The 25214-nt window shown below is 37.4% G+C and overlaps 1 protein-coding gene across 2 annotated transcripts in view; it reads left to right on the top strand.

The window, feature by feature from the left end:
* The first annotated feature begins 222 nt into the window (after positions 1-222).
* GRK4 (G protein-coupled receptor kinase 4) overlaps positions 223-25214 on the top strand; it is a 42612-nt gene continuing 17620 nt past the window's right edge. For both annotated transcript variants that reach the window (XR_012660419.1, XM_075091984.1), the window contains exons 1-9: positions 223-464; positions 10613-10699; positions 11357-11469; positions 16513-16590; positions 17761-17861; positions 19219-19311; positions 20674-20737; positions 21456-21596; positions 24334-24524. Coding sequence is in view for 1 of the 2 variants with exons in the window: in XM_075091984.1 (XP_074948085.1) it covers positions 413-464; positions 10613-10699; positions 11357-11469; positions 16513-16590; positions 17761-17861; positions 19219-19311; positions 20674-20737; positions 21456-21596; positions 24334-24524 (920 nt within the window). In the remaining variant the exon portion in view is untranslated. The remainder of the gene's footprint in view (positions 465-10612; positions 10700-11356; positions 11470-16512; positions 16591-17760; positions 17862-19218; positions 19312-20673; positions 20738-21455; positions 21597-24333; positions 24525-25214) is intronic.

Here is a 25214-nt window from a genome sequence, read left to right as displayed (position 1 = left end):
GCCGGGAGGGGTTTAGCGCACTACATATCCCAGCATGCAGGGCGCGGCGGGTGCGGGGGAACGCCTTCGCGGTGGCGCGGGGTCTGCTGGGAGTTGTGGTGCCGAGGCACACGACTGGGATGGGGGCTGTGGCCCGGGAGCGCGGAGGCGGAGCTGGGCGAGGCGGGCGGAGGAGCCATGGTCGGGGCGGGCGGTTGCTGCCCGCTCCTTGCCTCCGCCCTCGGGGAGGGGGAGGCCGGTGCCGGGGCGAGCAGCGGGTGATGGGGAAGAGGCGAGCGCGGCGCTGAGGTCCTGCGGGGCCGGATGAGCGGAGGCTTGGCGCCGCGGCAGTGGCGGGGCTGGAGGAGGGGGCGCAGGAGGCAGTAGGGGCGGCCTCCACTCCGGCTGCCCTGAGGGGAAGGAGCCCCCGACCATGGAAATCGAGAACATCGTGGCCAACACGGTGCTGCTGAAAGCCCGGGAGGGTGAGAACTGCGGGGGGAGGCGAGGAGAAGCGGGAGGGCGAGGCGGGGCGGGCTGGGGACGTGCCGGGGGGGAGGAAGAGGGTCTGAGGTGAGGGGAAAAGGGGCCAGCGAGGAGCGGGGAGAGGAAGTGATGGAGGAGGAGGAGGAGGAGGAGAGGGGGGGGAGGGAGGGGGGGAGGGAGGAGAGGCGGCCGGGCAGGGGGTCCGGCGGCGGGAGCTCTGCCCGCCGCGGCGGGACCGGCGGCGGGTCCCGGGCCATGCCCGGAGGCACCTGCCCCGCTCCCCCCGCCGCCTCAGTTTGCAGTCGCTGGCTCCTGGCTCGCTTCTGAAAAAACCACCCCTCTCCTCCTTCCCCCTTCGGGCTCCTGACTCAAACGGTGTTTTTACCGGATGTTTTAAGAAGATCGTTCATCTGTAGTTCTCAGTTTATTTATAAATAAATATGCATATGGATATAAAGGACCAACTGACATAAATCTTCTCTGAAAGAACCTTGCAATCTATCTTGCTGAAATTCCTGCCTGTGAAAAACATAGCTGGTGAATGCTGCCTATACTTTGCGGTCGAATGTTTTGCATTAACCTAATGCTAAACCGTGCTCTTTTCCATTAGATTAGTACTTGCAGTTTGATTTCCCAGAACATCTTGACTTGAAGATTCCTCCTCCAGCTAACAAACATTTTGGATAGATAATGAAATTTAGTTTAGCACGTGGTTGCTGTTTAAAAAGAAGTCCTGAAATAAGGTTTTCCTACTGCTTTTTTCATGTGTATAACTGTCCATTAAGTGGCCACTTGAAAGCCTCCCCAGATTACCACTGTACTCAGTGCAGAGTATGTTTTTCAACTATGAAATGTGCATATTCTTTTTGGATTGGATCCTACTTTTCTTAATTGTTTTGAGGAGTCCCATTAGTTTAGCTGGAGCTGTTTAAAGTGAGTAAGAACAACAGAATCTGCCCCTGTATGTTTTGCAAGTTCCTCCAACTCTAAATGGGTTTGGCACTTACGCCATATGTGTATCCAGTTAAATTTGCCTTAAGCAGCAAGAGAGGAAAATCAGCTTTTTGTCTTTGAAGTGGGGTTTAAAAACCAGAAGAGTGATCACAATTTTGGGCCATTTCCCAACCTTAGCTGAAAAGACCACCTCAAACTAGAGGACATGTTTTGGCTGGTTTCACTGACGGTAACATGTCTGTGGTGGTGCTGCCTGAATTTGGAGTTTGCATTGAAGCGATCTGAGAAACGAAGGGAAAGTGGAATCTGGCTCAAAACTTTACTGTGCCCAAACCCTCACCACAGAGATTGGAGTGGTAATCTGGAAAGGCTTTTAAGTGGCTGCTTAATGTCAGGTTGCCTCTTTAGTTAAGGTTTCACTATGTTTAAAATAAATTATAGTGGTAGAACTGACCAAACAAGATATTTTAATGAACTAAATGAAAGTCTGACAGCAGCTATGTGAAGAAGATCAGTTCTACCTGGTGTGAAACTTATAACAGTAATGGTAATAAGCTGTTACTCTTTTGTACCTTCAGTTGGCCTGGATTCTTTTGTGTAAGCATGCATAAAAATATGATTTCTGGCTTTGAAACTCCAAAACTCCATTGATCAATAGGTAGAAAATCTTTTACTCTTTCAGGTGCAAGTTCCTTGCATGGGGTACTTTTTACATCACATTTTCCAAAATGCCCCTTAAAATGAAAGTACTTTCCGTCTATTGCATGGTCTGGCTGATCTAGGGATGTCTGATTTACTCCATCTGTCAGGACCATTCCATAAAATCCCATCCCAATTCTATTCTTATGTGCCTAGTAGGCTCCAATGGAATGGAATTTGCAAAGTTGTTATGTGAGGTAGATATTTTACTGCAATGCATCCTTTGCTAAAAGGCCTTCACAACTGGGACAGAAGAGCAGACTTTCAATTGACCTTTTTATTCCCACATTCCTATTATCTCACTGCATAGTGTATGGAGAGGTGGGATAGCATGGAAAAGTGCAAAATTACAGTTTCCCATGGAAGAAGGCAAAATCCTAAGCTGGTATGAAATACTTAAGCTTAACTTATTTTTATGTATATGCTTGAGCCACATCAGTAATGCTTTTTCCAATTCCTCAGCCTTTTAAAGATTGGATAAGGGAAGGTGTTCACCTGAATAAATATTTCAGTTGTAAAGGCAAAGAGGTAAACTACTGTGCTCTTATTTTATAGTTTTTGGTGGCATGGTGAAAGAAATCAGCGTAGGCTTAATTATGGCTTGCATGGGTCAGTCTCAGTCTAACTTGAGACTCCATGATGAAGGAGAGAGTAGAAAATGATTGTACTCTTGAGAGCATCTGATGAAGTCTTTTAACCCTATAGATATATCTTCATTTTGCAAATATAGAAACTGAATTAAAGATGTTGTGTACTTGTCCTCATCTGGTGAAAGGGTATGGCAGAGGCTTAATGAGAATTCAGAAATGCCTGGTAAATAACACCAAGTCTGAACATATCACACCTGAGCACATAAACCAGATCTAACAGTCAAAATTATGATTCCAGATTTGTACTCATCATTTTGGTCTAATTTTAGGTACTCTAATCTTCTGGATGTGAACATCATTGGGCTTTTACATTTGTAGGTGTGCAGAATTAGCACACCTTGAATAGCTATGTGTGTGTCTATAAGATCTGATTTAATACGTAGAAAGTAAATTTGATCTATTTAATTAGAGGGCCAGGAACTAACTAGTGTGCTTAGTCAAAATGCGTCTTTTTTTTTTTTTAGTGCTACTTTCTTCTCCTACAGAATAATACCGAAGTGGTATTGCTGTCTATTTCTAGACTCACCACCTTCTACCTTGTCACTAATAATCTTACTGTTAACTTATTTCATTAGAGGCAAGAATCTTCTAATTCAATTTGTGTGATGATAACATTGGTTTATAACAGTTTACTAGTCCTATTTTTTCAGGTCAGGTCAAACCCCAGCTTCCCCCCAGCCTTAAAACTTTAAATTTTGTGTTATGATGCTATTCTCCAAGAGGATTTTTCAAACCTTTTTATAAAACAGGTTATTTTAATAGAAGCCTCTCTCTTTCCAGTAAAGATTTGTAATATATCTGTAACAACTACAGCAGTTCTTTATGTAAAGAAGGAAAGCTATGAGGATTCCGTATCTGCTTTTAATGTGACTTTGTAAATAATCAAATGCCAGTTATTTGCACATGTGGGTGTTAGTGATGGCTCATACTGTGTGACTCTTATATGTACCTACTGCTAGAAAATATTGTGATAACATGAAGTACCCTATAATACTTTATGGATGAAGGATTAAGAAGTCAGGAGCTATACTGGGAGTTTTTTATTTCCTTGCCCACTTTTCCAGTTGACCTGCTTGTGCTGAGAGCCAACCTGACCATGGAGGGATTTGCCTCCTGGTAAAAACTGTAGTGCAAAGCACTCTGGGACTCCCTGTCCCAGTTTCCTGGGATAAGTGGCCGCCTGTGCCAATCCAGCTCTTTCCTTTTGTGCATACATTACTTTTTGAGGGAAATGTGTATGTGAGAAAGAAAAACGGAAAACTTCCTCTTAAGGTGAACGCTATGGTGGAACAAACACAAGTGACTCAGTAGAAAAACAAGAGATTATAGAGCAAACTCAAATTTGATCTTATGAGCACTGTAGTGCAGCACCTGAGATAGATAAACAGGTGACTGTTAAGTGATAGTGATGTATGAACTGGCAGACAGACGGTGCAAAAGCTTGCAATTTCATTATCTCCGTACTCAGATTTTCACATACAGGGATTTTTATATTTAAAAGAATAATGTACAACAATATGACTTCTAATTTTGTGTAAGAGCACAGGAATTAACACATTCATTTTTCCCTAGGAGAAATATCTTTGAAATTAGTATCTCTTGAAAGACATTGAAGAATTTATCCCATAAATGGGGACAAATAATAAATATAAACTGGTTGTTGTGAAAAAAAAATCTGAAAGTTCACAAAAATGCATTTCTATTTTATATTTTGTTTTTACTTATATTTGTATCTTCTGTTTTCTTAGTTATTTCAATCACTTTCAGTAAATCCTTTGAGTATATATAAGCCCCAAATTCATTTCAGCATCCCACACATAGTCTGTGATGTTTTGAAGGAAAGAAATTAATCACTGTATGTTTTAAACTGCTTAGGAGCCTTCCTTTTTTCATTGCCTAAAGTAATAGTCTCCAAAAATACTTCCAAAGGGTAGATCTGTAGTTCCTTTGAAGTCAATGGCAGTTTACTCCAATTAAGGATCCATGCCAAGAGTGCATTTTAAGCATACCTGGTCCATTTGCATCTACTTTAAAATTCATTTGTACTGCTCTGACAGGAGCAGTCTGTGAATGAGAACTGGGCCTGCTGGTAGGCATATAATATGCTCTGTGCCATGGTTGGTTTAGGCTAAATTAAGATAATGCCTCAAGCAAACTTTCTCCCAAGCTCTTGGTTGTATTGGTTCTAGCCTGTGGTTGCAGAATGGGTAAGATAGTTTCCAGTTGGATCTGTGAACCAATCTAGGGTATGTGGGTGGTTGTGGTGGTTTTTTTTCTATGTTGTTAGGTGTTTTGGGTTTGGGTTTTTTCCCCCAAAATTAGTTTTCAGATAGATCAGCAAGCTCCTGCAGATTTGATAATTGTTAGGTGCAGCCCAAGGATGGAGTTAGCAGGAACCTTTCAGTAACAGAATGTGATCATGGTTTGGCTTAAGCAAATCCTGAAACATAATTGTTTCAGAACTGAAATTGTACTAGTTTAGCACTCTTCACAAAAAAATAAGCAGTCCACTCAAATTTGTTTTATCTGCCTGGGTTTAAAAAAAACTGGAATAATTCTGCAAGCGAAATATATCCTACTTTTGCTTGCAGTATAAGGTAATAATTCAGAATGGTATTGGTGATGATACATAGGCAGATATCCTACAATGTGTGTATTTGTAAGTAGCAAGAAAATTCTCAGTGCTCAGATCACTGTGGTTTCGCTATTGAACTGAACTAAAATCTTTAATTATTTAAGGAGTATGGACAAATGAGAAACCAAGGCACACTCATACCCAGAAAGTCCATTCACCAGCAGTAAATAGGAATTTTAACGTGAGAGTGCCCTGAGTTTTTACAGTTGCTGTTATTTTTGTCTGTTCTTCCCTTATTTGCCTCCTATGTTCTATTGCACTCCCTTATTGCATTGTGCTTTAAATTGCTGTAAACTCATTGTGGCAGGAAGCATGTCTTCCTGTGTTTGTACAGAATTATGCACAATGTCTGCCTTTTTGTCCCTTATTTAATGAACTGTAAGAAGAATGCATGTGGGCATGTTGGAATCTAAATAATTACATTTACTAAATAAACACAACATGAGAGGTCTAGTTATTGATACATACTGCTGCTTTGCTTATTTCAAACTGCCAATTATAACTAGAGGTTTCACAATCTACTTAAAGGAATTTTACACCTATCTGCTGCAGTCATGATGTACCATCACGATAAAAAAATCCTTGTTTGTCAAGGAGTCGTCTATAAAATTGGAGTTTTCTTACTGTTGTCTCTTTTTCTCTAGTAAACCCTGTTCATTAAGTTGTTACAGATGTATCGAAGTGTATACACAGATGTTACATTGTTTGACTGCAAGATTAGATTAATAAACTCTGGTTCAGATTACTTAAACTGATACAAATTTTTCATACCTAATTTCTGAAGAGGCGCTGAAGCTGTTCAGCATGTATGCATTAACATTCTTTAATGTGCTCATGATTACTGGAATTGTATATAGAGACGATGTGAAGAACCAGTTGTTCAAGTGGTTATAGCTGTAGGAACAATAAATGATTGTGCATATAAACACGCTGCACAAACGTTCGCGTAGATACATCGGCTCTTTAACTGCTTACAGTGTTGCTGCTCCAACAGTCAGATGAGAAAGAGGACTCCGGCTGAAGTCCAGCTCTAGGCACTTGAATCCAGGACTGTGGAATATTATCTTAAAAATGCCATGACAACCTGTAATCTATAGGTATCTTTAATGTGTTTGTTTATTGAACTGCTTGCATTTTTGCTTCTGTTTCCATTCAGAAGTGCCTTGGCCTTTATAATGCTGAAGAGTTAGGTGCCTACCTTGTGCTGAAACCTGATTTTTCAGCTCGGTGATTCTGGTAAACTTGTTGAGAGCCAGCCAGATTATATGTATCGTACTTCTGGAAAAAATCTTTCTCCATATAAAAGAGATGCCACTCTGTTAAGTCGAGTTGTTAAACTGTGACCAGGCTTGTTTTTCAAGGAACTAAGATGTCAAGAAATACATCTCCTGTGCAATGGATAAAGTTGCAGAGACCCCACAAAGCAGTGTCTGGAACCGGAAGCATGACAGCCTTCCTCAGGCTAGGGTATGTGTGAACTTGTCTCCTAGCCTGAAGTTAGTGGTGCTTCAGCGTTACCATTCTGATCTGAAGACCTGAGGTATCAATTCCACAGTGTTTTGTGTCTTGCAGGTGGATCTTGCACTGTAGGGGCATACCATCGATACTTGTTATTTAGTGGGCAGAGTTTACAAATGTCTTTGTAGTGTAAGGCCGTAGTTAAACAGTGGTGTTTTAATTTTTCAGTGAAAAGATTTAATCCTTATTGTGAGTGGTTTGAAGAAAAGTGTGGCTGGAAGTAGGAGAGGATTTGAATTCGTGAGAGTTTAAAACCTGTTAGGAAACTCGCCTGCAACTTTCTCTGCTGTGGGAAAGATGTATTATAAGACAGTGTATGTGCCTGGATTATTCTCATGCATTCCAGGGTTGATCACGTAGAGCTTCTGCATCAACACTTTTGCATTTTTCATTGAACCAATGGTTTGATTTATACAGTTAAAGGCATGCCATAGGTCGTCGTCTTGTTGCAGTTTTATGCTTTCAGAGTTTATCTGGGTGTGGTCTAGTATGAACTTCTCAGCTGGTATCTGACAATCTGGTTTGTGGAATCAGTTTTGCAAGAATGATGTTGTAGCAATCATGCACCCCTAGTGCTTTGTAGCTGTGTGCCTCTCAGCCACAGAAGTATGTTGCTCTCCCTTTAAGCAGTTTCTTTTTTTGCAACTAGTGGTGTTTTTACTGATGAATAAGCCAACCACCTTGTCTTACATATTTTTTCAAAATTTTCTCTGAAGTTTTAAAAAAAAAGTTAAAAAATGAAAAGATCTAAACATCTTTCCCATACAGTATTTTAATGCAATGACCTAACTGAATTTAGTACGTATCCTTTTAAGAAGTGAAAACATGTAGAGAGGTAAATGCTGAAATTCTAACACTTAAGAAGTAATTTGGGGAGGAGAAGGAGGTATGGTTCTCATGTACCTGAAAATGTAATTGCAGTGTTTCCTCACTGTAATGGTGTACTGCTGCATCCACCCTTCTCTTTGTAAAAGAGGAGTCGTGTCAAGTTGGACATTGTTCTAGCCAGCAATTACATCTGAAAGAGGCAAAAGTGGTAATTCATCTGAACCACATAGGTCAACCATAAGCAGATTAACCTAATGGCTTTGTTGCTGCTGTGTTGGAAAGTAAGCTGTTGGTCTTTCTAGAAGAATTTTATCTGAAGTATCTTAGAATGAGATCCAGAATAGAAGCTCTCAAATCAATATTAAGACACTTACAAGCCACAGCTATTATAATTTGATTTGATACTTCTTTTAAACTGTCTCAGAAGTGGAAAAGGATTTTGCAATTAGGGAATAATATGAGAATCAAATTGGCCTCCTCCCGTAACTTTTACCAGAAATGGCCAATTTATCTGTAAGTGATGTAGGTCATGCATTCTCTTTACATTATTGGGACATAAAGACTTTTTCTGTGCATTTGCTGTAAATGTAAAAACAATCAGTTCAGAGAAGAGAGAGCATGTTAATTTAGTTGATACTCCTAAGCACTTGATTCTTGTGTATCATTAATAAATTAGCTGTAGACTTTATTGACTTATATAGGAGGGTGAATTCAGTTGCATTCTAGCATGTGGTCTCTTTTTGTAAAGTGAGTTTCATAATGGTCACACCATAACTAACTGGCCAAATATTTGGGGCAAAATACAGCAGATTTTTTGTGTTGGACTTGAAGTATAATGCACCAGTGATCCTCTTTTTTTTTTTTTTTGGTCTGTTTTTTTTTTTTTTTCTTTGACTGTGCTTCAGAAGATCATATACTTGGTATATATCAGAGTTCAGTTTTACTTCTTCCAAACAGTGTGACAGTGTGAATTTGGGTCAGTTTATCATTCTTGGTCAATACTGATTGTACTGTGTCATGCATAAATGAGTCTTTCTGAGCAGTTTCAACAGAAGAAGTTTGACTTCTGTGGACATTGCAGCTTAGCATATTTTTTAGTTGCATGGTTAGAAATTAGGTTGATGCTTCTGTCCATGGTTTTTCATGACCAGATAGTAATCTCTACCCAATCCTTTTCTGTTCGATATATGTGTACAGGCTATCTATGCTAGTATTCCTTGATTTTGTTTGTGTTCAGTTCTGTTAGAAATGTGTCTTTGCTCTGTGTGGTTTGATTTTCTTCAAGCATATATTCAACTTCTATTTAACATCAAAAATATTTTGTTAAAATACTGGGAGTTTGTTGTAATGATGCTGGTAATTACAGCTTCATGATTAGTTCTGGTACTACATGAAATATGAGGGGGAAGTAGATTTGATATATTTGTGTTCAAAAATATTTTGGAAGACGACTTACAAAGCAACATTAGGAAATAAAGTGCAGAGGAAGGTTTTTAGAGAGTAGGTATCAGTTCAAAGAATGTCTGCAAGGCAGCTTTTTAAGCTTTTGTGTTCCTTATTTGTTTACTTTTCTAGTGATACTAGAGTTGAGAATGTTTTGTTGCAGCAGCAGGTGAGATGTCAATGTTCCTGTTAGCAAAGGTAATGTAGATTTGATATGAGCTAAGGTACACTAAGCTGCGACTGTTCTGACTGCAGTGGTGGAACTGTACAAGAAACTCTATGTTTGAGTGAAGAGGTCTTTTTTTAAATACGTATTTTATTATTCTGAAGATGTTAGTTCCTTTCTCTCTAACGATTTATTTCTGAAAGAGTTGAGTACTGTTTGCTGCTTGGTTTCTATTCGGGTTACAGAGGGTAACTCCCTTCCTTTCTCTCCCATTGTGGTTAACGGTACATACTGCTTTGGTACTGTTAGAAGTTTCTGTACAGTTTTGCTACTGTTCTGTCATGTGGAAATGCATCTGGCCGTATCAGTTAGTAAAATCTTCCTCTAAAATACTTTGCAGCACAAAAATTACTCTTCCGCTGAAATGTTTTGCAATTAAAAATAAAGGTATGTTCCTGTATCTGTATCTTTGCTTTTTTGATGAGTATGCATATATTCTGTAAATGGAGTTGGCTTCTTCAGACCAAAGTAATGTGCTAAAATTCCAATTTAACATAGAAAATGGAGCACAGCTATATTTTTTTTTAGAAACAATTGGAAAAATACCGGAGGAAGTTTTTAAAATCAGTTTAATACTAGTGCTATGAAATCCAAAGCATTGGGAAGATCTGAGTTCTACATCAGTGAAGTTCTTCCTGATATCCTGTATCCTCCTACAGTCTAGAATAAATGGTGTGTATTTGAGCAATGCCCACTCATTTATTAGTGGGGTCTACTGCCCTTAAAAAAAGAAACAGAATATTTATGTACAACTCAATTGTCCAAAAATGTGTTTAAGAACTATTTTCTATGTATTTTGTTACTCAACTTTAACATCTTCCATTCTCCACATGGTTGAGAGATAATCCTCAAATCTTTTTAGTTTCTGTCTTTGATGTTTCAGTTTTGTTTGTAGTTTTCAGAATACCTAGATATTTGCCTTGTCTCTGTAGAAACATTCTGTATGCACAGCCAAACTGCAAAATATTTATCTTGCAAAAGGCTCTTCTGCATTTGTTAGTGTTTCATATAAAAGTTCTTCTGTATCAAGTTTGTTATTGGTTTGGATATCCTTGTAGTTGGGTTTCTTTCTGGGCATGAAAGGCAGTCTGACAGATCTGTGCAGAAGTGACCTAATTTCATGCTGTTAATGCTATGTTTAAATTTTATTCTGACATAGTATTGTGTTTTACATTTCTCATATTTTTCTTCTAGGCAAACAGAGTGGGCGTAGTAAAAAATGGAAAGAGATGCTGAAGTTGCCACCTGTTAGTCATTGTGAAGGTATTAGATGCTCAATCGGTAGGTGTCCTGTAGAATGGTCTGTCTGATTTTTTTTGAGAAGGAAGGGTAAGAGTTTGGTGGTGTTAACTGAAAGGATTCTGTCTTGCTTCTGAATGCTAATTAGCAAAAAAAGCTGTTAGGCTTTTAATGTGATGGAGAATTTATGGGAAGATAAAAGCTGTATCACAGCTCCTTGTTTTAAAGGAAATTGCCCCTAAGGATATATTTACAAAGCCATGAATTAGAAAAAGGAATCATGCTGTAATTTGAAGAATGTGGTACTATATTTAACTTTTTTTTTAATGTCCTGTAATGATTTTTTTTAACCTTTTCTGTTATTATCTTGTATTCCTTCTTTCCAAACAATCTTGTCTGCTTTGGGATTGCTATTTCACAGTATTGTTGCTTTCCAGCCCCCAGCCTAAATGAAACTTAACCATATCATTCAATGTGTTTTCAGTAAATTTGAGAGTATATTAGAGACAAATGTGGCTGGAAGCGAGTGTCTCACTGTTCTTTGGGATCATTGCGTGGTTTTGATGTCTCTGCTAAATATGTTAATGTAAAATCTTCACATTTTAGTGACATTTTTCTGGCCTAATCTCAAATGAGAGTAAGGACCATGCTATGACAAAGGTGAAAATAAATGAAGATATGTACTTATTTCTTTCTCAGAAAGAGACTATAACCAGCTTTGTGACAAACAGCCGATAGGAAGACTTCTCTTCAGACAGTTCTGTGATTCCAGACCAGATTTGAAAAGATGCATTGAATTTCTGGATGCAGTGGTAAGCAGTGAGAAATTGGAGACGGATATCAGTAGGCAATAGCTTATATATTTTTATTTGTAAAAAGTTTTATTTTTGTACTGGTTTTGGCTGGGACGGAGTTAATTTTCTTCATTGTAGCTCATGCTGTGCTATGCTTTGGATTTTTGACCAAAACAGTGTTGATAACAAGGATGTTTTAGTTATTGCTGAACAGTGATTACACTGTATCAAGGCCTTCTATGTTTTTCACGCTGCCCCACCAGCGAGTGGGCTTGGGGGTGCACAAGAAGCTGGGAGGGGACACAGCTGGGACCAGCTGAGCCCAACTGACCAAAGGGATGTCCCATACCAAGTGACGTCCCGTACCAGCAATAAAAGCTGGGGGAAAGAAGGAGCAAGGGGGGAGGTTAGAGTTATGGTGTTTGTCTTGCCAAGTAGCCATTGTCCTTGATGGAGCCCTGCTTTCCTGGAAATGGCTAAACTTCTGGCTGCCAATGGGAAGAAGTGAATTAATTCCTTGCTTTGTTTTGCTCATGTGTGTAGTTTTGCTTTATCTATTAAACTGCCTTTATCTTAACCCACAAGTTTTCTCACTTCTACCCTTCTGATTATCACTGGGGGGGAGTGAGCGATTGGCTTGGTGGGGCTCAGCTGCCTACCAGGGTAAACACACAACAACTTTATGAATTATTAATTTTCTCTAAACACATCTGTACACTAATGCTGCCTACATGAAAATGTAGTGAGATCTACTCTTTGCCAACTCTAAAGCTATAAGTTTTGACAAATGTCAAAAAGCTCTAGCTCTGTTACTTAAAGGAAGATATTAAATATTTGCTCTAAAATTTCTGCGGTCTTTGTTTGGTCAGCACTACAAAAACGGGCATGATGGGAATGAGAGAAAGAATTTTAGAAAGACATGCTGCTTGACTTCTTGAGCCTAAAAGGATATGCATACAATGAATATTACTTATGATACTCAGACTTGAAAGTGTTGTAAACATAGAGTTGAAAATGTTGCAACTTGCATGGAAGCCCTAGGCTAGACATAATGTGTTAATTAAAAAAAAATCACAATGGAGATGGAAATTTAGGGAACAATCTATGGAAGCAGAGAAACCAGATTTTAGGGACCAAGGGAAAAGGAAGTGTTTTTTTCATGATACATTTGCATCTTGGTATCTGACACTAAAGAATGGGGGGAGAAAGGAATAGTGCCCGCAGCCATGTTTTGTATAAAATCCTCAGCAAAACCCTCATGATGAGGGGGAAAGTAATGAGAAGAGTAGGCAGGCACACGACAGTCCTGAAAACGAGAAAATAATAGCTCAGAGCTTTTTATTCTTTGTCCCCCATAGTTAATTCAAGTGCAGTAAGATATAGCCTTAAACTGAGATTGCTGCCAAAAGAACAGTTTTCCTCATCCCACCCATTTTTGTTCTTATATTCAGGGAACAAATGAACAAAGATGATGATCAAATTATGCCACTTCTTACATGTGTCCCAAAATAGAGTGTCAGAATGCAGGATGGCTTTGAGAAGTGCAGGGTATAAGGGAGTACATGGGATTATTGCTGTGCCCCTCACTTCACTGTATTTTCCTTTCCCCTATGAGACTATAAACTGAGGCACTTGATCAGCTAAAAAGGAACTTTAGTGTCAAATGAGTAGAATTGTCTTATATTTGTCAATGAATCTTTGTGCAATTGGGCTCACTCCCCAGGTCCGTTTCACCATACTTTGACTCTTAGGAGCTGTTCTAGCACCAAATTCCAGAGACCAGTATGGCAGAATGGATTGAATAGGAATCCAGAACAGTGGAGCTAAATATCCTAGAGTGAATGTAAACCAGAGCCTTTAATGAGCATGGCACAATGGGGAGACCACTGACAACTGTGGATGCACCCTTAATGCTTATAACTTCTGTATGCATTTTTAATCCTTAAAAGCTTAGGTCAGGAGTAGCAGAATTCTAGGCGTCACAAAGGAGAAATAATCTTGGGCATGACTGTAAGGCAGGTGTGTCTTTGCTCTACAGATATAATTTTTCAAGTGAAATTGTCTCCAAGAAGTAACTTGTGTTTTACACTAACTGAAAATATTGAATTGTTTTGAAATATGCAACCTATAATATTATGTGGATTGCAACACTGCTGTGAATTAACAGACTGTCATAGTTGAGGTAATCTGATGTAAGAGATTATTTCACAATTTACTTTTTTATCTTTTCTTTTAATTTTTTTGATTTCCATTTGAAAATTCGTGGTGAAGTATGCTTGGGAATCACCAAAACAGAAGTCTCTTAAGACCTAACATAATCTTCTAATCGGTGACTTTCATGATGTGAAAGCTAGCGTGCTGTCTTGATCAAGGAAGTGAGATAAAATACTCATTATCTCTTCCAGATGGTTCCTGAGTTAGCCCGATTCTCTTTTCTGGACTGGACTTCAGCAAGCTTGTTCAAGCTTTTTTGGGGGCAGCGTTCAGGGCTTTTTTGATGGTTTTGTTTGTAAGGCAGTAACATGGAGGGAAAGGCTAAGGTCGTAGGGTTTTTACCTTGGGTTTTGCCAATTTTATTTTTTGTTTTTAATTTTAAATAAATTTGAGACTTAATATTTCTGAAAATAATTTCTAGCATAAAATGCCATAGCCTTAACAGCCTTGCATCTTAATTAAGAGTTTTCTGACTCTTATATGGAGCAATGTTATTTCAGTAGTATGATTATTTCAGTAGGGCAAAATGGCCAAGTCAAGGTAGTACAACGTTATGTTGTCTGCCTGTACGAAGACTGGTAAGCTTTAACTCTTAAGAAGGTGTGACCTTAAAGTCTGGAGTCAGCGTGGCTTTACAGAAAGAAGAGTTGTGAAATAATTGAATAAAAGTGACAGAAATTAAAGTGAGGAATTACAGTTATCCAATCATTTAGTGACTCATTTCACTAGCTGGGGACAAGGTTACTCAAGTATGAAGAAGAATGGGTGAGAGCTCAAACTTCCCTCTTAAGATCTGTGAGTAACAGAAATTAGTCAACAAGGGTGTCTCTTAAGCTTCCTTTTAAATTACAATATCTGCTTAAAACAGTATGCCTAACTTTGTATAATTAGTGACTACTTTGGTATAATTGAAAATGTTAAAGGTGGTAAGTACATTGCTGTGGCTGATAATTTTTCTGACCTGCTCAATTTGTTAGGGAGTTAGTTGCAGAAGAATTCCTTACCATTAGACTGATTGTTATGGAATTAAAAGTAGCAAAAACAATGGCTTGCAATTGTTTATGGATTTGAGTACGGTGCTGAAGTGGTTGATACCATAATGTCTTAGCAGAAAGAAGATGTTGCTGACTTAGTAGTGAGTCAGCGTGGGTTGGTTGCAATTGATTGCAGAGCTGGAGTTCAGGGATTCTGTTATTCCCAGTAGTGTGTGTGTGTGTGTGTATTTGGTTCTTGAACTGTCATCTCTGTGTTCTGGTTTCTTTATAAAGGTACATAACTTCCCTTCTGATTAGATCAATCACGTGGAACTTCCTATGAGGTTCTTAATGATTGTTGTCTCAGTATGCTGAACTGTTGTTTTGTATGATACAGTCCTCCATTCTGGAGGTCTGCCATATATTCTTTGTTCCTAGGTGCATGCACTTTCATATCTCAGAATGTAAAAAGCTTTGACTGAGTTGGCCCAGCTTACAAAACTAACACAGGTTGCTGTTTAGGGTTGCTCTTCTCTAATTCGTCTTTCCCCAGATTCTGTGTTATCTTTAAATGTTGTAACTTCTGATGTCTGCTTCTAGATTATTCTTTAAAATTATTAATAGTAAGTAGTCCTTGGAGTTTTTCAATACCACTATCTGTTTGATGGTTTGGGGATTTTTCCCCATAAGAGCTCCCTCTGGAGCTCTATTAAACTGCCAGTTGTTTATCTGCAAAACGGACTGTATTGCACAATGGTCTTTTTCTCCATCACAGTACCATCTATTACTAAGTCAAAAACTTCACAAGATTTTGTATCTACTCAGTTTTATTTTCTCAAAGGCTGAAGTAGGGTTTGGTTTAGATCTCACTTATTTCTAGTTAACATGACCTTGTAGAAAGTAATAGTTTTATCCTGGTTTTACCCAAGACTGTAGTAAAGAAAAATCATAGGATAGTTTGGCTTGGAAGGGACCTTTAAAGGTCACCTAGTCCAACCCCCCTGCAGTGAGCAGGGACATCTTCAGCTAGATCTGGTTGCTTAGAGCTGCGTCCAACCTGGCCTTGAATGTTATTTCCCCTCTGCTCAGTATGAGAGGGAACAGGCAGGAGAGTCAGCTTCTTCTAGGATGCGCACAGTGAGAGGAGGAGACACAATGAACCCAAACTGCACCATGGGAAATACATTATATCTTATTAAAATGTATTCTTAACCTCAGCTTTGCTTAAAGGTGTGTACATGTTGGAAAGGAATTTCCCTGGAGAGACTCATAACTAACTTCTCAGTGCTCTGTCCAAAAAGTTACCCACTCATACAAATCCAATAAGACAAAAGATTACAAATCAACTTTACAATTTCAAAGATGCAAAAGCTACTCCCTCAACTGCTACAGAATGATTTCACTAATGGCAACATTACCATGTGATACCAAAGCAGCACAGAAAAGAACCGGAAGAAGAAATACATGAAGGAAAAAAACACAGTGAAGAAAAAGCTGATTATTGTCCTCTTCGTTACTTATTTCCCATCTGGACCATTCCGTCCTACGATACTACACAAATACTATTTCATTGTAATTGATCTAACTTAACCTTTAGGATGGATCTTCTGTAATTGCATTTACACTAATTGTTACTTTTTGTACGTTTTCCAAAAGTTAAATTCCATGTGCTTTTTTCATAAGACTGTTCTTCATACATGTTTCACTATATAGCCTAAAAATATTTAAATAGATTTTAAACAATGGGAGCCTTTAGTTCCTTTTATATTAGGAGTGTTGTGTTGTTCATGATCAAATTTGCCTAGCATCGTGTAAAAGAGTGTAGTTCCAAATAGCTCTGAACATAATTTAATTTTCAATTCCATTCCCCTAGGCAGAATATGAGGTATCTTCAGATGAAAAGCGTATAGACTGTGGCCTGAAAGTTTTAGAGACATACTTCACTAATGGGGTAAATATATTATATTGCAAAATATTGTCTAAAGTGTTTTGTAAGTGTCAGATAAATAGGGATCTTAGTGGTTGCATTGTTTTTAGTAATTGACTTTCAAACTTCATTAGCCCCATTTTTGTCTTTCTGAAAGGTATACTGCCTTCTGAAATTGTGAAACTCTTATCAACTTGAGCAGAAACCTTGACTGATCTCTGCATTTAAGACTACTACCATTATGATTTATTCTCCTATGTTTTCTAATTAAAATACTGGTGTCAAGTAAAGATATATTTTTGAACTAATTTACCATCTAAAGAAAACTTATTAACAAATTTAACTCAGAGTTTTGCAGTCTAAAGACATGAGAATGAGGAATTCTTTAAATTCTCAGGCTTCTTTCAGACTCCTGTGTGGCTATGGTTGATTTGCTGTAAATTTACAGAATTGCTGCAGGTTTTCACAAAGTGAAATGCTGTTTTGTTTTGTTTTGTTTTGTTCTCGAGCATTCTGTTTCTCTGTAGTTTGCATGGAGATCATGAATAGCAGATCTTTTACATATATTAGATCTCAGTGATTGTTTTTTAAGAGTCTATTCTCTGGTATCCAATAGAAGCTTTTCTGTGGACATATAATTAGGCATTTGCTTTCTATGAATAGATGCTCCTTCTCTGTCTCTTACTTTGGTCATCTTGAGAAGGCTTTACTCTAAATGAAGGTCTTGCAGATGCCTTAAAAGCAGATAGATTCCAAGTTTGCCACATCTCTTTTGATAATTTCTCTGAGACTACCATAATTCACATGCAGTTTTTGCAAAAAACCATATTTCTTTGGGCTGGTTTGAAACAGTTTCTCAATTGTGAGTTTCTTTCCCCTTCCTTCTGTCCTGCCAAACCAAATAGATAATTGCTTTTGTGGTGGTAGACTTATGGAAAGAAATTTGACTTATTGCCAAGTTTGTTTCCCTGGGTGGTGAAATAGTAAGTTACTGTAATAGCTTTCAATGCATTTTTTCTGTAATAGGGAACAAATAAAAATTTTGCCTGAACGTGACTTTCTTGGTTTTCTCTTTAGCCAAACCGTTCCTTCCTCTTTCTTGTATTAGCAGATTTCATTTCACTTTGAATACAGAACTTTTACTTGTTACTTACAAAATTGCTTTTGTTGTTGCCTTTTTTTAATTATGTAAAGTCTGCAGCACACTTGCCCGAAATACCTCAGGAAACAGTAAATGAGTGTAAAGCAAGACTGGAAAAGAACCCTTCTAAGGATCTTTTTATGGACTGTACTAGGTAAGTTAAAAATGCATAGTGCTAAGTTTGAGTATCACACGAGAAATTAATGTGTTTCTGAGAGAAATGAAAGGTGAAGTTATTACACCTGGGAGTATTTTGTCTCTGAAATGAATGTAGGTAGGAAATTTGGAACAGATTTATTAAAGGACTTGGCTTCCTACAGACGTGATGTAGATGTTTGACTTTCGCAGAGCTTTTTCTTTAATGCTATTTTTGCATAAAATCACACTACTATCTGCTACCAGGTATTCTTTAAGGTAGTATTCCTCTTTATTATATTCTTACCTTTTGACTGACTTCTCTTCCATGATGAAGATAGTTTGAAAAATACAAAGTTATAAACTGGATCCTGAAAGATTTCTGAACAATGTTACACAATTTATGGTTCCTGAAAACAGGTTGAACTGAGGCCAACAGTTATATTCCATGAAGATGACTGATTAGAGGATTGATTGTAATAGTTAACACAATTAATACAACTTGATTCTGTTCTGAAGTCATGAAGTGATATTTAACACAGCAGCAGGAGGAAAGGCTTTTCTTGGAGGGACAGTACATGTTTACCAGTGTTGCATGTCTTTCTAAAGCTTTTATGTTTCTAATATTACTGGTTCTTCAAGGCATGCTTGATCATGTCTGAAGGATTACAACATGTTTTGTCACTGCTTGGGTCATCTCTCTAGCAACAAAAATAAGCATACTTTATAAGCACCTGAGATTATAAGATTGAAAGGGATGTGTGAGAACACCTAGTAAAACATGTCTCAAATGGAGGATCTGTCACGTAGGTCATCCCCTTTCCTCTCTCCAATAAATACCTGTATACAGTTTGAATGACTTATTTGCTGCCCCGTTCCCCCCTGCACCCCTCATGCACCTTGGTGCATTCAGTTGAAGGGGAATGATAGGTACCTATCTGGTGTTCAGGTTTGGATATGGCATTTAGTATTTGAATTTAAAATCCTAGAATAAAATTTTACTTACCAGGCTCCAAAGAATGTATGAAAACTTGTAGATACTTTCCTGTAAATTTCTTTCAGAGGTCATATTTGTGGGGTCATACATGCATTGCATAGCTACTGAGAGGCTGATGTTTAGGTGGACTTGACACTTCATGAGAATGTAGAGGTCAAACTTTGTAGTTATTACAAGTAACAGCAGTTTGGCGTTCACTAGAGTTTTGACAGCAACTCACTTTGTGACACATTAGGTTAAAACCATTGTAGAGCTCAGTGACAATGTTTTTCTGCCTTTAGCTTCATTGATATGTTGAAGTATATTTTAATAGATTGAGAGCACCTCCTGCTTCATCAGTTTTTTCAGTATATGATTTAATTTATTCTTCTGTTGCTAGAATTGTCCATGAATACCTAAGCAGAAGACCTTTTGAGGCTTACCAAGAAAGTGTGTTTTTTTCCCGTTTTTTACAGTGGAAGTGGCTGGAAAAGTAAGTTTATAATGTTTGCATTATAATTCTGCTTTGCTTTCTGGCCAATTCTGCTCGTTATGCTAGAAATGCTATAAGGCCCGAATGAATGACACTGCGTGTCTAAGAAATTATGATCTGAAAGAGAAGATGTAAAGGATGGTGTTGATGAGACAGTGACAGAGCCAATAGTCCAACGAAAGTATCTGTCCAGGAATCTTTCAGTGGTAAATTTGTATTAGGTAAATGCAAATTTATTATCATATGGATATATATGTTTGGCTGTCACGTGTGAAGTGGGAAACCAATCTTTCTTGGGAATGCTATCATTCTTTACTTTCAAACTTGGTCTAATTAGGGGTTAATAAGCAGATTAATCTAGTTTTATAACCCACTGGGTGATTGGTTTTTCAGGGTAGTACAGGCACAGATCTAATAATTACAAGACAGCAAGATATGTATCTATCAAAATCTAGTTTGGGCTTTTAAATCAATACTAAATGAGTGTCCAGACTTTTTCAGAAGGCTGAAATTGGTACAAATTGAGTCTAATTCAGCACTGCTGGTTATCATGATGACATAGTCAAACATTAAGGTGCTTGAGCATTAATTTTATGGTAAATTCCAATTATCCAGAGTCTTTGTTTGACTGAATTATTAGCAAAAGCCAGGAAGAGAACTAAGGAAGTTACTCAAACAATTAAACCAAATTCTCTACCAAATGAACCTCTCTGTTGTCCTGAGAACAAACCTGCATTCACAATGAATGATTTTTTAAAACAAAACAAAACAAACACCCAGCTCACCACTATGAAATAGCCCTGCTCTGATACATGTTCAGGAGTGTGTTAGCATAGAATGGCTGACACCTTTACTGCCTGCGGTTATCTGTTCCTCTTCCACTACATCAGTACCTTAACAATTTGCCTCTTGAACTGCTGTTGTATACCACAACTCTTTCTTTTTTGAAGAAGCCAAACAGCAAAGCAAAATTGGAAATGGTTTATCTTTTAAATGCTGTATTGTAAGCATGATCTCATTGAAATGCAGCCTACATGTCAGCTAAGGGAGACAACTGGAGGTGATAAATTGACTGTTGATGAGAACAAATAAAGCTTCAATGATAAACACCACAGGACCTAACTGATCGGCTTTTCTTCCTGCTACGTGAATGTCTGATGACCACATGAGGGAGCCAATGTTTCTAATTGGAGCATCCCTTTAATTTGAAATCAGCATATTACAATACTGTCTTCATGAGGTCAAGGCAACTCTTCAGTAAGATGTCATAGAACAGGAAGGAGAAAATGAAGACAGGGATCTGGGTGGAAATACTAACTATTGTACCTCCTGTTGCAATAATTGTTTCTTTTTGTTAATCAGGCAACCAGTAACCAAACACACGTTTAGGCATTACCGAGTACTAGGCAAAGGTGGATTTGGAGAGGTGAGTACAGAAATATCTTTCTGTGAGGCAATCCTTAAGGGAAAAAAAAGTTAATACAGAGGAAGAGCAGTTTTCTAACTCTTGACTGTAACAACTGTCATCAATCCAAACTTTTCTTTCATTGTGTTAGTTTCAGTATTGTAGGTCATGCACAAAGTTGGAGAAAACTTCCACCGACTAACAACAGTTGCTTCTTTTTAGAAATTTCATTTGGCAATGAGAATGTCGTTTCTACTTAATAATGATGTTAGGATATTCATGAACCTAATAGGAAAATCTATAGGTTTTATTCATTCTGTTTGTAATTCATTGGTTGTTTTAACCCCCTACATGCTTTAACCAGAGCCCTATACAGAATGCAAAATTATCATTCTCTTTCTCCCGCTTCATTGTGGCATGGGTATTTGCCTCTGTCCTGCTTGCCTAGATATATGGTGTTGCCACAGTCAGGTGTTTCACCAACACAAGATCCACAGTTTTACTGAACTATTCAGCCCCAACAAAAATGGTTTTGTTCCTGCATAATCACTTCTACTCTGTTCTGGCTTTTGTGACCCTTCAAAGTTGTTTCATGAGTGAAAGCTCTGTAGTGATGTTTACAGACCTTCATTTTCTACAGCATTCATGAGTGTGAAAAAAGAAAATAAAATTTTGTCATCTTTAAAAAAATTTTTAAAAAACCCCTAGCATCTCTGACACACCTTCCTTCTTTTTTTAGGTGTGTGCCTGTCAAGTACGGGCAACGGGAAAAATGTATGCTTGTAAAAAGCTAGAAAAAAAGAGAATAAAGAAGAGGAAAGGAGAGTCAATGGCTCTAAATGAAAAAAGAATTCTAGAAAAAGTGAATAGTAGGTTTGTAGTAAGTATCTACTTCTGATATTCTCACAAGTTTGTCTTGCTTTGCTTCATTTCAGTCTCTTCCAGGAGCTTGTGAGCATAAGATATCTTTAAATTGATTTAGAGAATGCATGACTGCTGAGAAAAATGATTGATATAATAAGTGTGTTTTGTGTGTGATTGTGAGTAGTTCTGTGCAGAGGACTTTTTTATACAATATTGAATTGGTTTTAGTCTGCTTTATTTCTCACAATCAAAACAGTAGGTTGTATTTCAGGATGCTGATGCCACTGAATCTTTGTCTTCTGTTTAAAGGTGAATAGATTATTCTGTAGTACTTGAATTTAAGTGATTATTCAAGTTTAATTTCTGCTACAGCCTATGATTATGCTTGCCTATGTTTAATAAAGAGGATATTCCATATACTTTATTCAATCCTATTTTTTCCTTCTGTTTCTCTTCTCCCTTATTCCAATGCTTTGCTCTCTGTTTTCTTCTTACCCCTTTCTTCCCTCCCATACACCTATTTTCTTATCATTAATGCTGATTTCTAATTTAATTTTTGAAAGTCATTCATAAATACGCTTAGAAAGGGGGTGACTTCATGACAGTCTGTCATTTAATTGCAGTTAGAAGTTGCATATCCTGCAATTCTGTGACTTCTAATAGTAGAGTTTTTATATCCTTAGCTATTTTCATAGCATTTGTTACTCTATTGCTTATACGTTTCAAGATAAACATGAAATTTGAATAGTATATTGATTTTGGGTAGTTATATTGCTTTGCTCTGTATTAAGGCTTAAAGATGTATCTTGAATGTGAAACAATTAATATAACTTTTTAATAGAAATTCCACAGAATGAAAGTCTCAATACTTTAGCCAGATACTATAACTTAAATTATGGTCTCCTAGTAGCTCTAATTACTAAGCAATAAAATAACTTACGATGATCAGAGATCATTCTAAGTAATGCGGGTAAACGTTCCTGCAGGCAATGTTTATCTTTTCATTGAATAGTTGTCATGTAAATGTTAATTTTAAATGCATTTTGCTTTTTTTAAAAACGCATTTACTGATTTTGTATTGCTGTTCAGAGAGGATTTTGAAGTACCTGTGTTAGAGGGTAGTGGATGTTATTTATAAACAAATATATATATGTATAAATTATATATGTATGTATTTTCTGATAAGGTTTATGCATTAAACCTCCCCCTGTAGAATACTGCCAGCTAAAAGAAAAATTAAGAACCTGCTGGCCAGATACGTTAATATATTTAAAATTATTATAAATAATGTTTTTGTATTAATATGCTAATGTTGTTTTCTCACAACGCTCATGGGCTTGAATTGATTGACATTGAATCCGGAAATTACCTGAATTGATCCAGAAATTTCTAGCTGTAGAGATACAAGAGATAAGAGTGACACTTCAATTTTTGAGTAATATTCTTTCAAGAGATGTACATATTATAAATCAATAACTGATCAAAATTGAATTTGAAATCACTTTATAGGACTGAGTAGAAGTTATTTTCCTCTTGCCATCCAAATTTTTTTTTATGCAACAGAGAAGATCTAGATCTAGGATCTGCGGTAATACTGGGTGGGATGCGGGTAGATAATTTGGTATGCCTGTGTCACAAGTGAAGTCATTAATAGCTGAACAGATCAGTTTAAAACCACCAAACAGGAACCCTTGCCCTGAGTTGGTGATTTATTTATTATTTCATTTTATTATTTAGTACTGGATTTGTTTATGCTTCTGAAGAAAGAGTTTGAAGTTTTTACTGAGTTATGGCCTTTATGTACTTGTACTACATTGAAAAATGTATTTATTGAGTCAAAAAAATCCTACTGATTTTTACCTAACTTATACTTAGCTTACATTAGGTAAGTATGTTTAAATCCCATTGCTTTCAGTACAAGTTAGTTAATTTCTCTAGGTAATTTTGAAGATCCTGCCAGATGATCATCAGCATAGCATAGCTTTTTCCATTCAAACTGAGTTTGTAACTTAAACAACTTATGTTAAATTCTGCAGTATGTTACTGTGTTTTAAAATTTATTTTTTTTTTAAATTCACAAGTCGGCTTTAGAACTTGGAATGTACTTGAAAAACATTTACCTAAAACCTGAAGGAAACAAAAGATATGGTGTTCTTCCTTCCTTATCAGCACCTCATTCCACATAAAGTGAGAAGAAAGACTAGAAAGAGCTATACTACCCCTTTACTGTTGGCAATTTCTAAGCCAGGGAAATATGCAGTTATTTGGGGAGGCAGGGGGAGAAATAGAAACTACACGTTTGATCTTAAATAACTTTTTCAGTTTATCTAATGTAGGGCAACTTTGAGTCTTGTAGAAGTTCAAGAAGATGATCTGACAATGCATAATTCCTAAGGTATTAATAAAACAAGGGGTATGCACATGTTATCTTTACAAAGAGTAAATAGGTAATGAGCAGTTGAGGGGCATCATCAATAAGTTTATTGTCTGGATGGAGGTCTATGGTGTCTAAAGAGATATGTCACTAAACTTTTGTATGGTGATGTAAGGTTTGTGTATATATGCAAACTAGTGTGAATTCCTTTGTGTCTTCAAGTACTGGACAGGAGTGATTCTCTACTTGGCTGTTTTGTTCTTTTTTGTCTTAAAAAAAGGATTAATATGTTTCTTGTATTGGGGAAAAAAAAAGCTGTGAATTTTATTGGGGTTTATGAATGAATAATGGTCGTCTTCTCCCCCTGCCCCATTTTTAGGTTAGTTTATCCTATACATATGAGACGAAAGATGCCCTGTGTTTAGTATTAACCATAATGAATGGAGGGGATTTGAAGTTTCACATATATAACATGGGAAATCCTGGCTTTGATGAAGAAAGGGCTATTTTCTATGCTGCAGAACTGTGCTGCGGTCTGGAGGATTTGCAGAAGGAGAGAATTGTTTACAGGTAAGTGTTATCTACGGTCACTTGTACCTTGGATTTTCCATGTCTGTTCAGCATTAAATGTATTAATTGTTTTCTACTAAGACAAGTTTGTATTTCAACTTCATAGTAAAAGAGCAAAAAAATTTGTTTGGTTGTCCTTTTCATGGCATGTCCTTCAGAGTTACTGATCTTATTTGTCGTCTTACTGTTAATTTAGGTCTAGATGCTTGCTATATTCTAAAACATTATAAAGTTGATTCAAGGTTTGTTTGTAAATTGTGATTTACAAAGCAAATTCATTAGTAATTCAAATAAATAAGTTTTCAGAGCATGGGATTGCATACCTGCCCACTTTAAAGTAGAAGTTCACAGGAGGCTATAGAAGTCCATTGCAGCATTGCTTGTTACACCCACAGGTGTAAAAAGTCAGTTATAATCCATATTGCCCTCTTTATTCTGTTTTTATTTCAGGTTCCTCCTGTTGCTTTTGAATTAATGAAACTGTCAGATGATGCATTGTAACTGAGACTGCATGATCTTACTTCTCTTTTCTGCCTGTCTACGTGCATCATTTAACCTCTGGCATGCATTAGTATTACAGAACAAGCAAAACAAACTTAGTGGTGGACCAAGAATGCTTTCTGTCTCTTTCTGGTGTGTAACACCAAGTACCACTTGTTTTCAAGGAAGATTAGTGTTAGTCTTCTATAT

This window comes from Phalacrocorax aristotelis, chromosome 4 (assembly GCF_949628215.1).
Source record: "Phalacrocorax aristotelis chromosome 4, bGulAri2.1, whole genome shotgun sequence".
Classification (NCBI taxonomy): Eukaryota; Metazoa; Chordata; class Aves; order Suliformes; family Phalacrocoracidae; genus Phalacrocorax; species Phalacrocorax aristotelis.
Note: the sequence above shows the minus strand (reverse complement) of the source record. Positions and strands in the feature narration are given on the sequence as shown.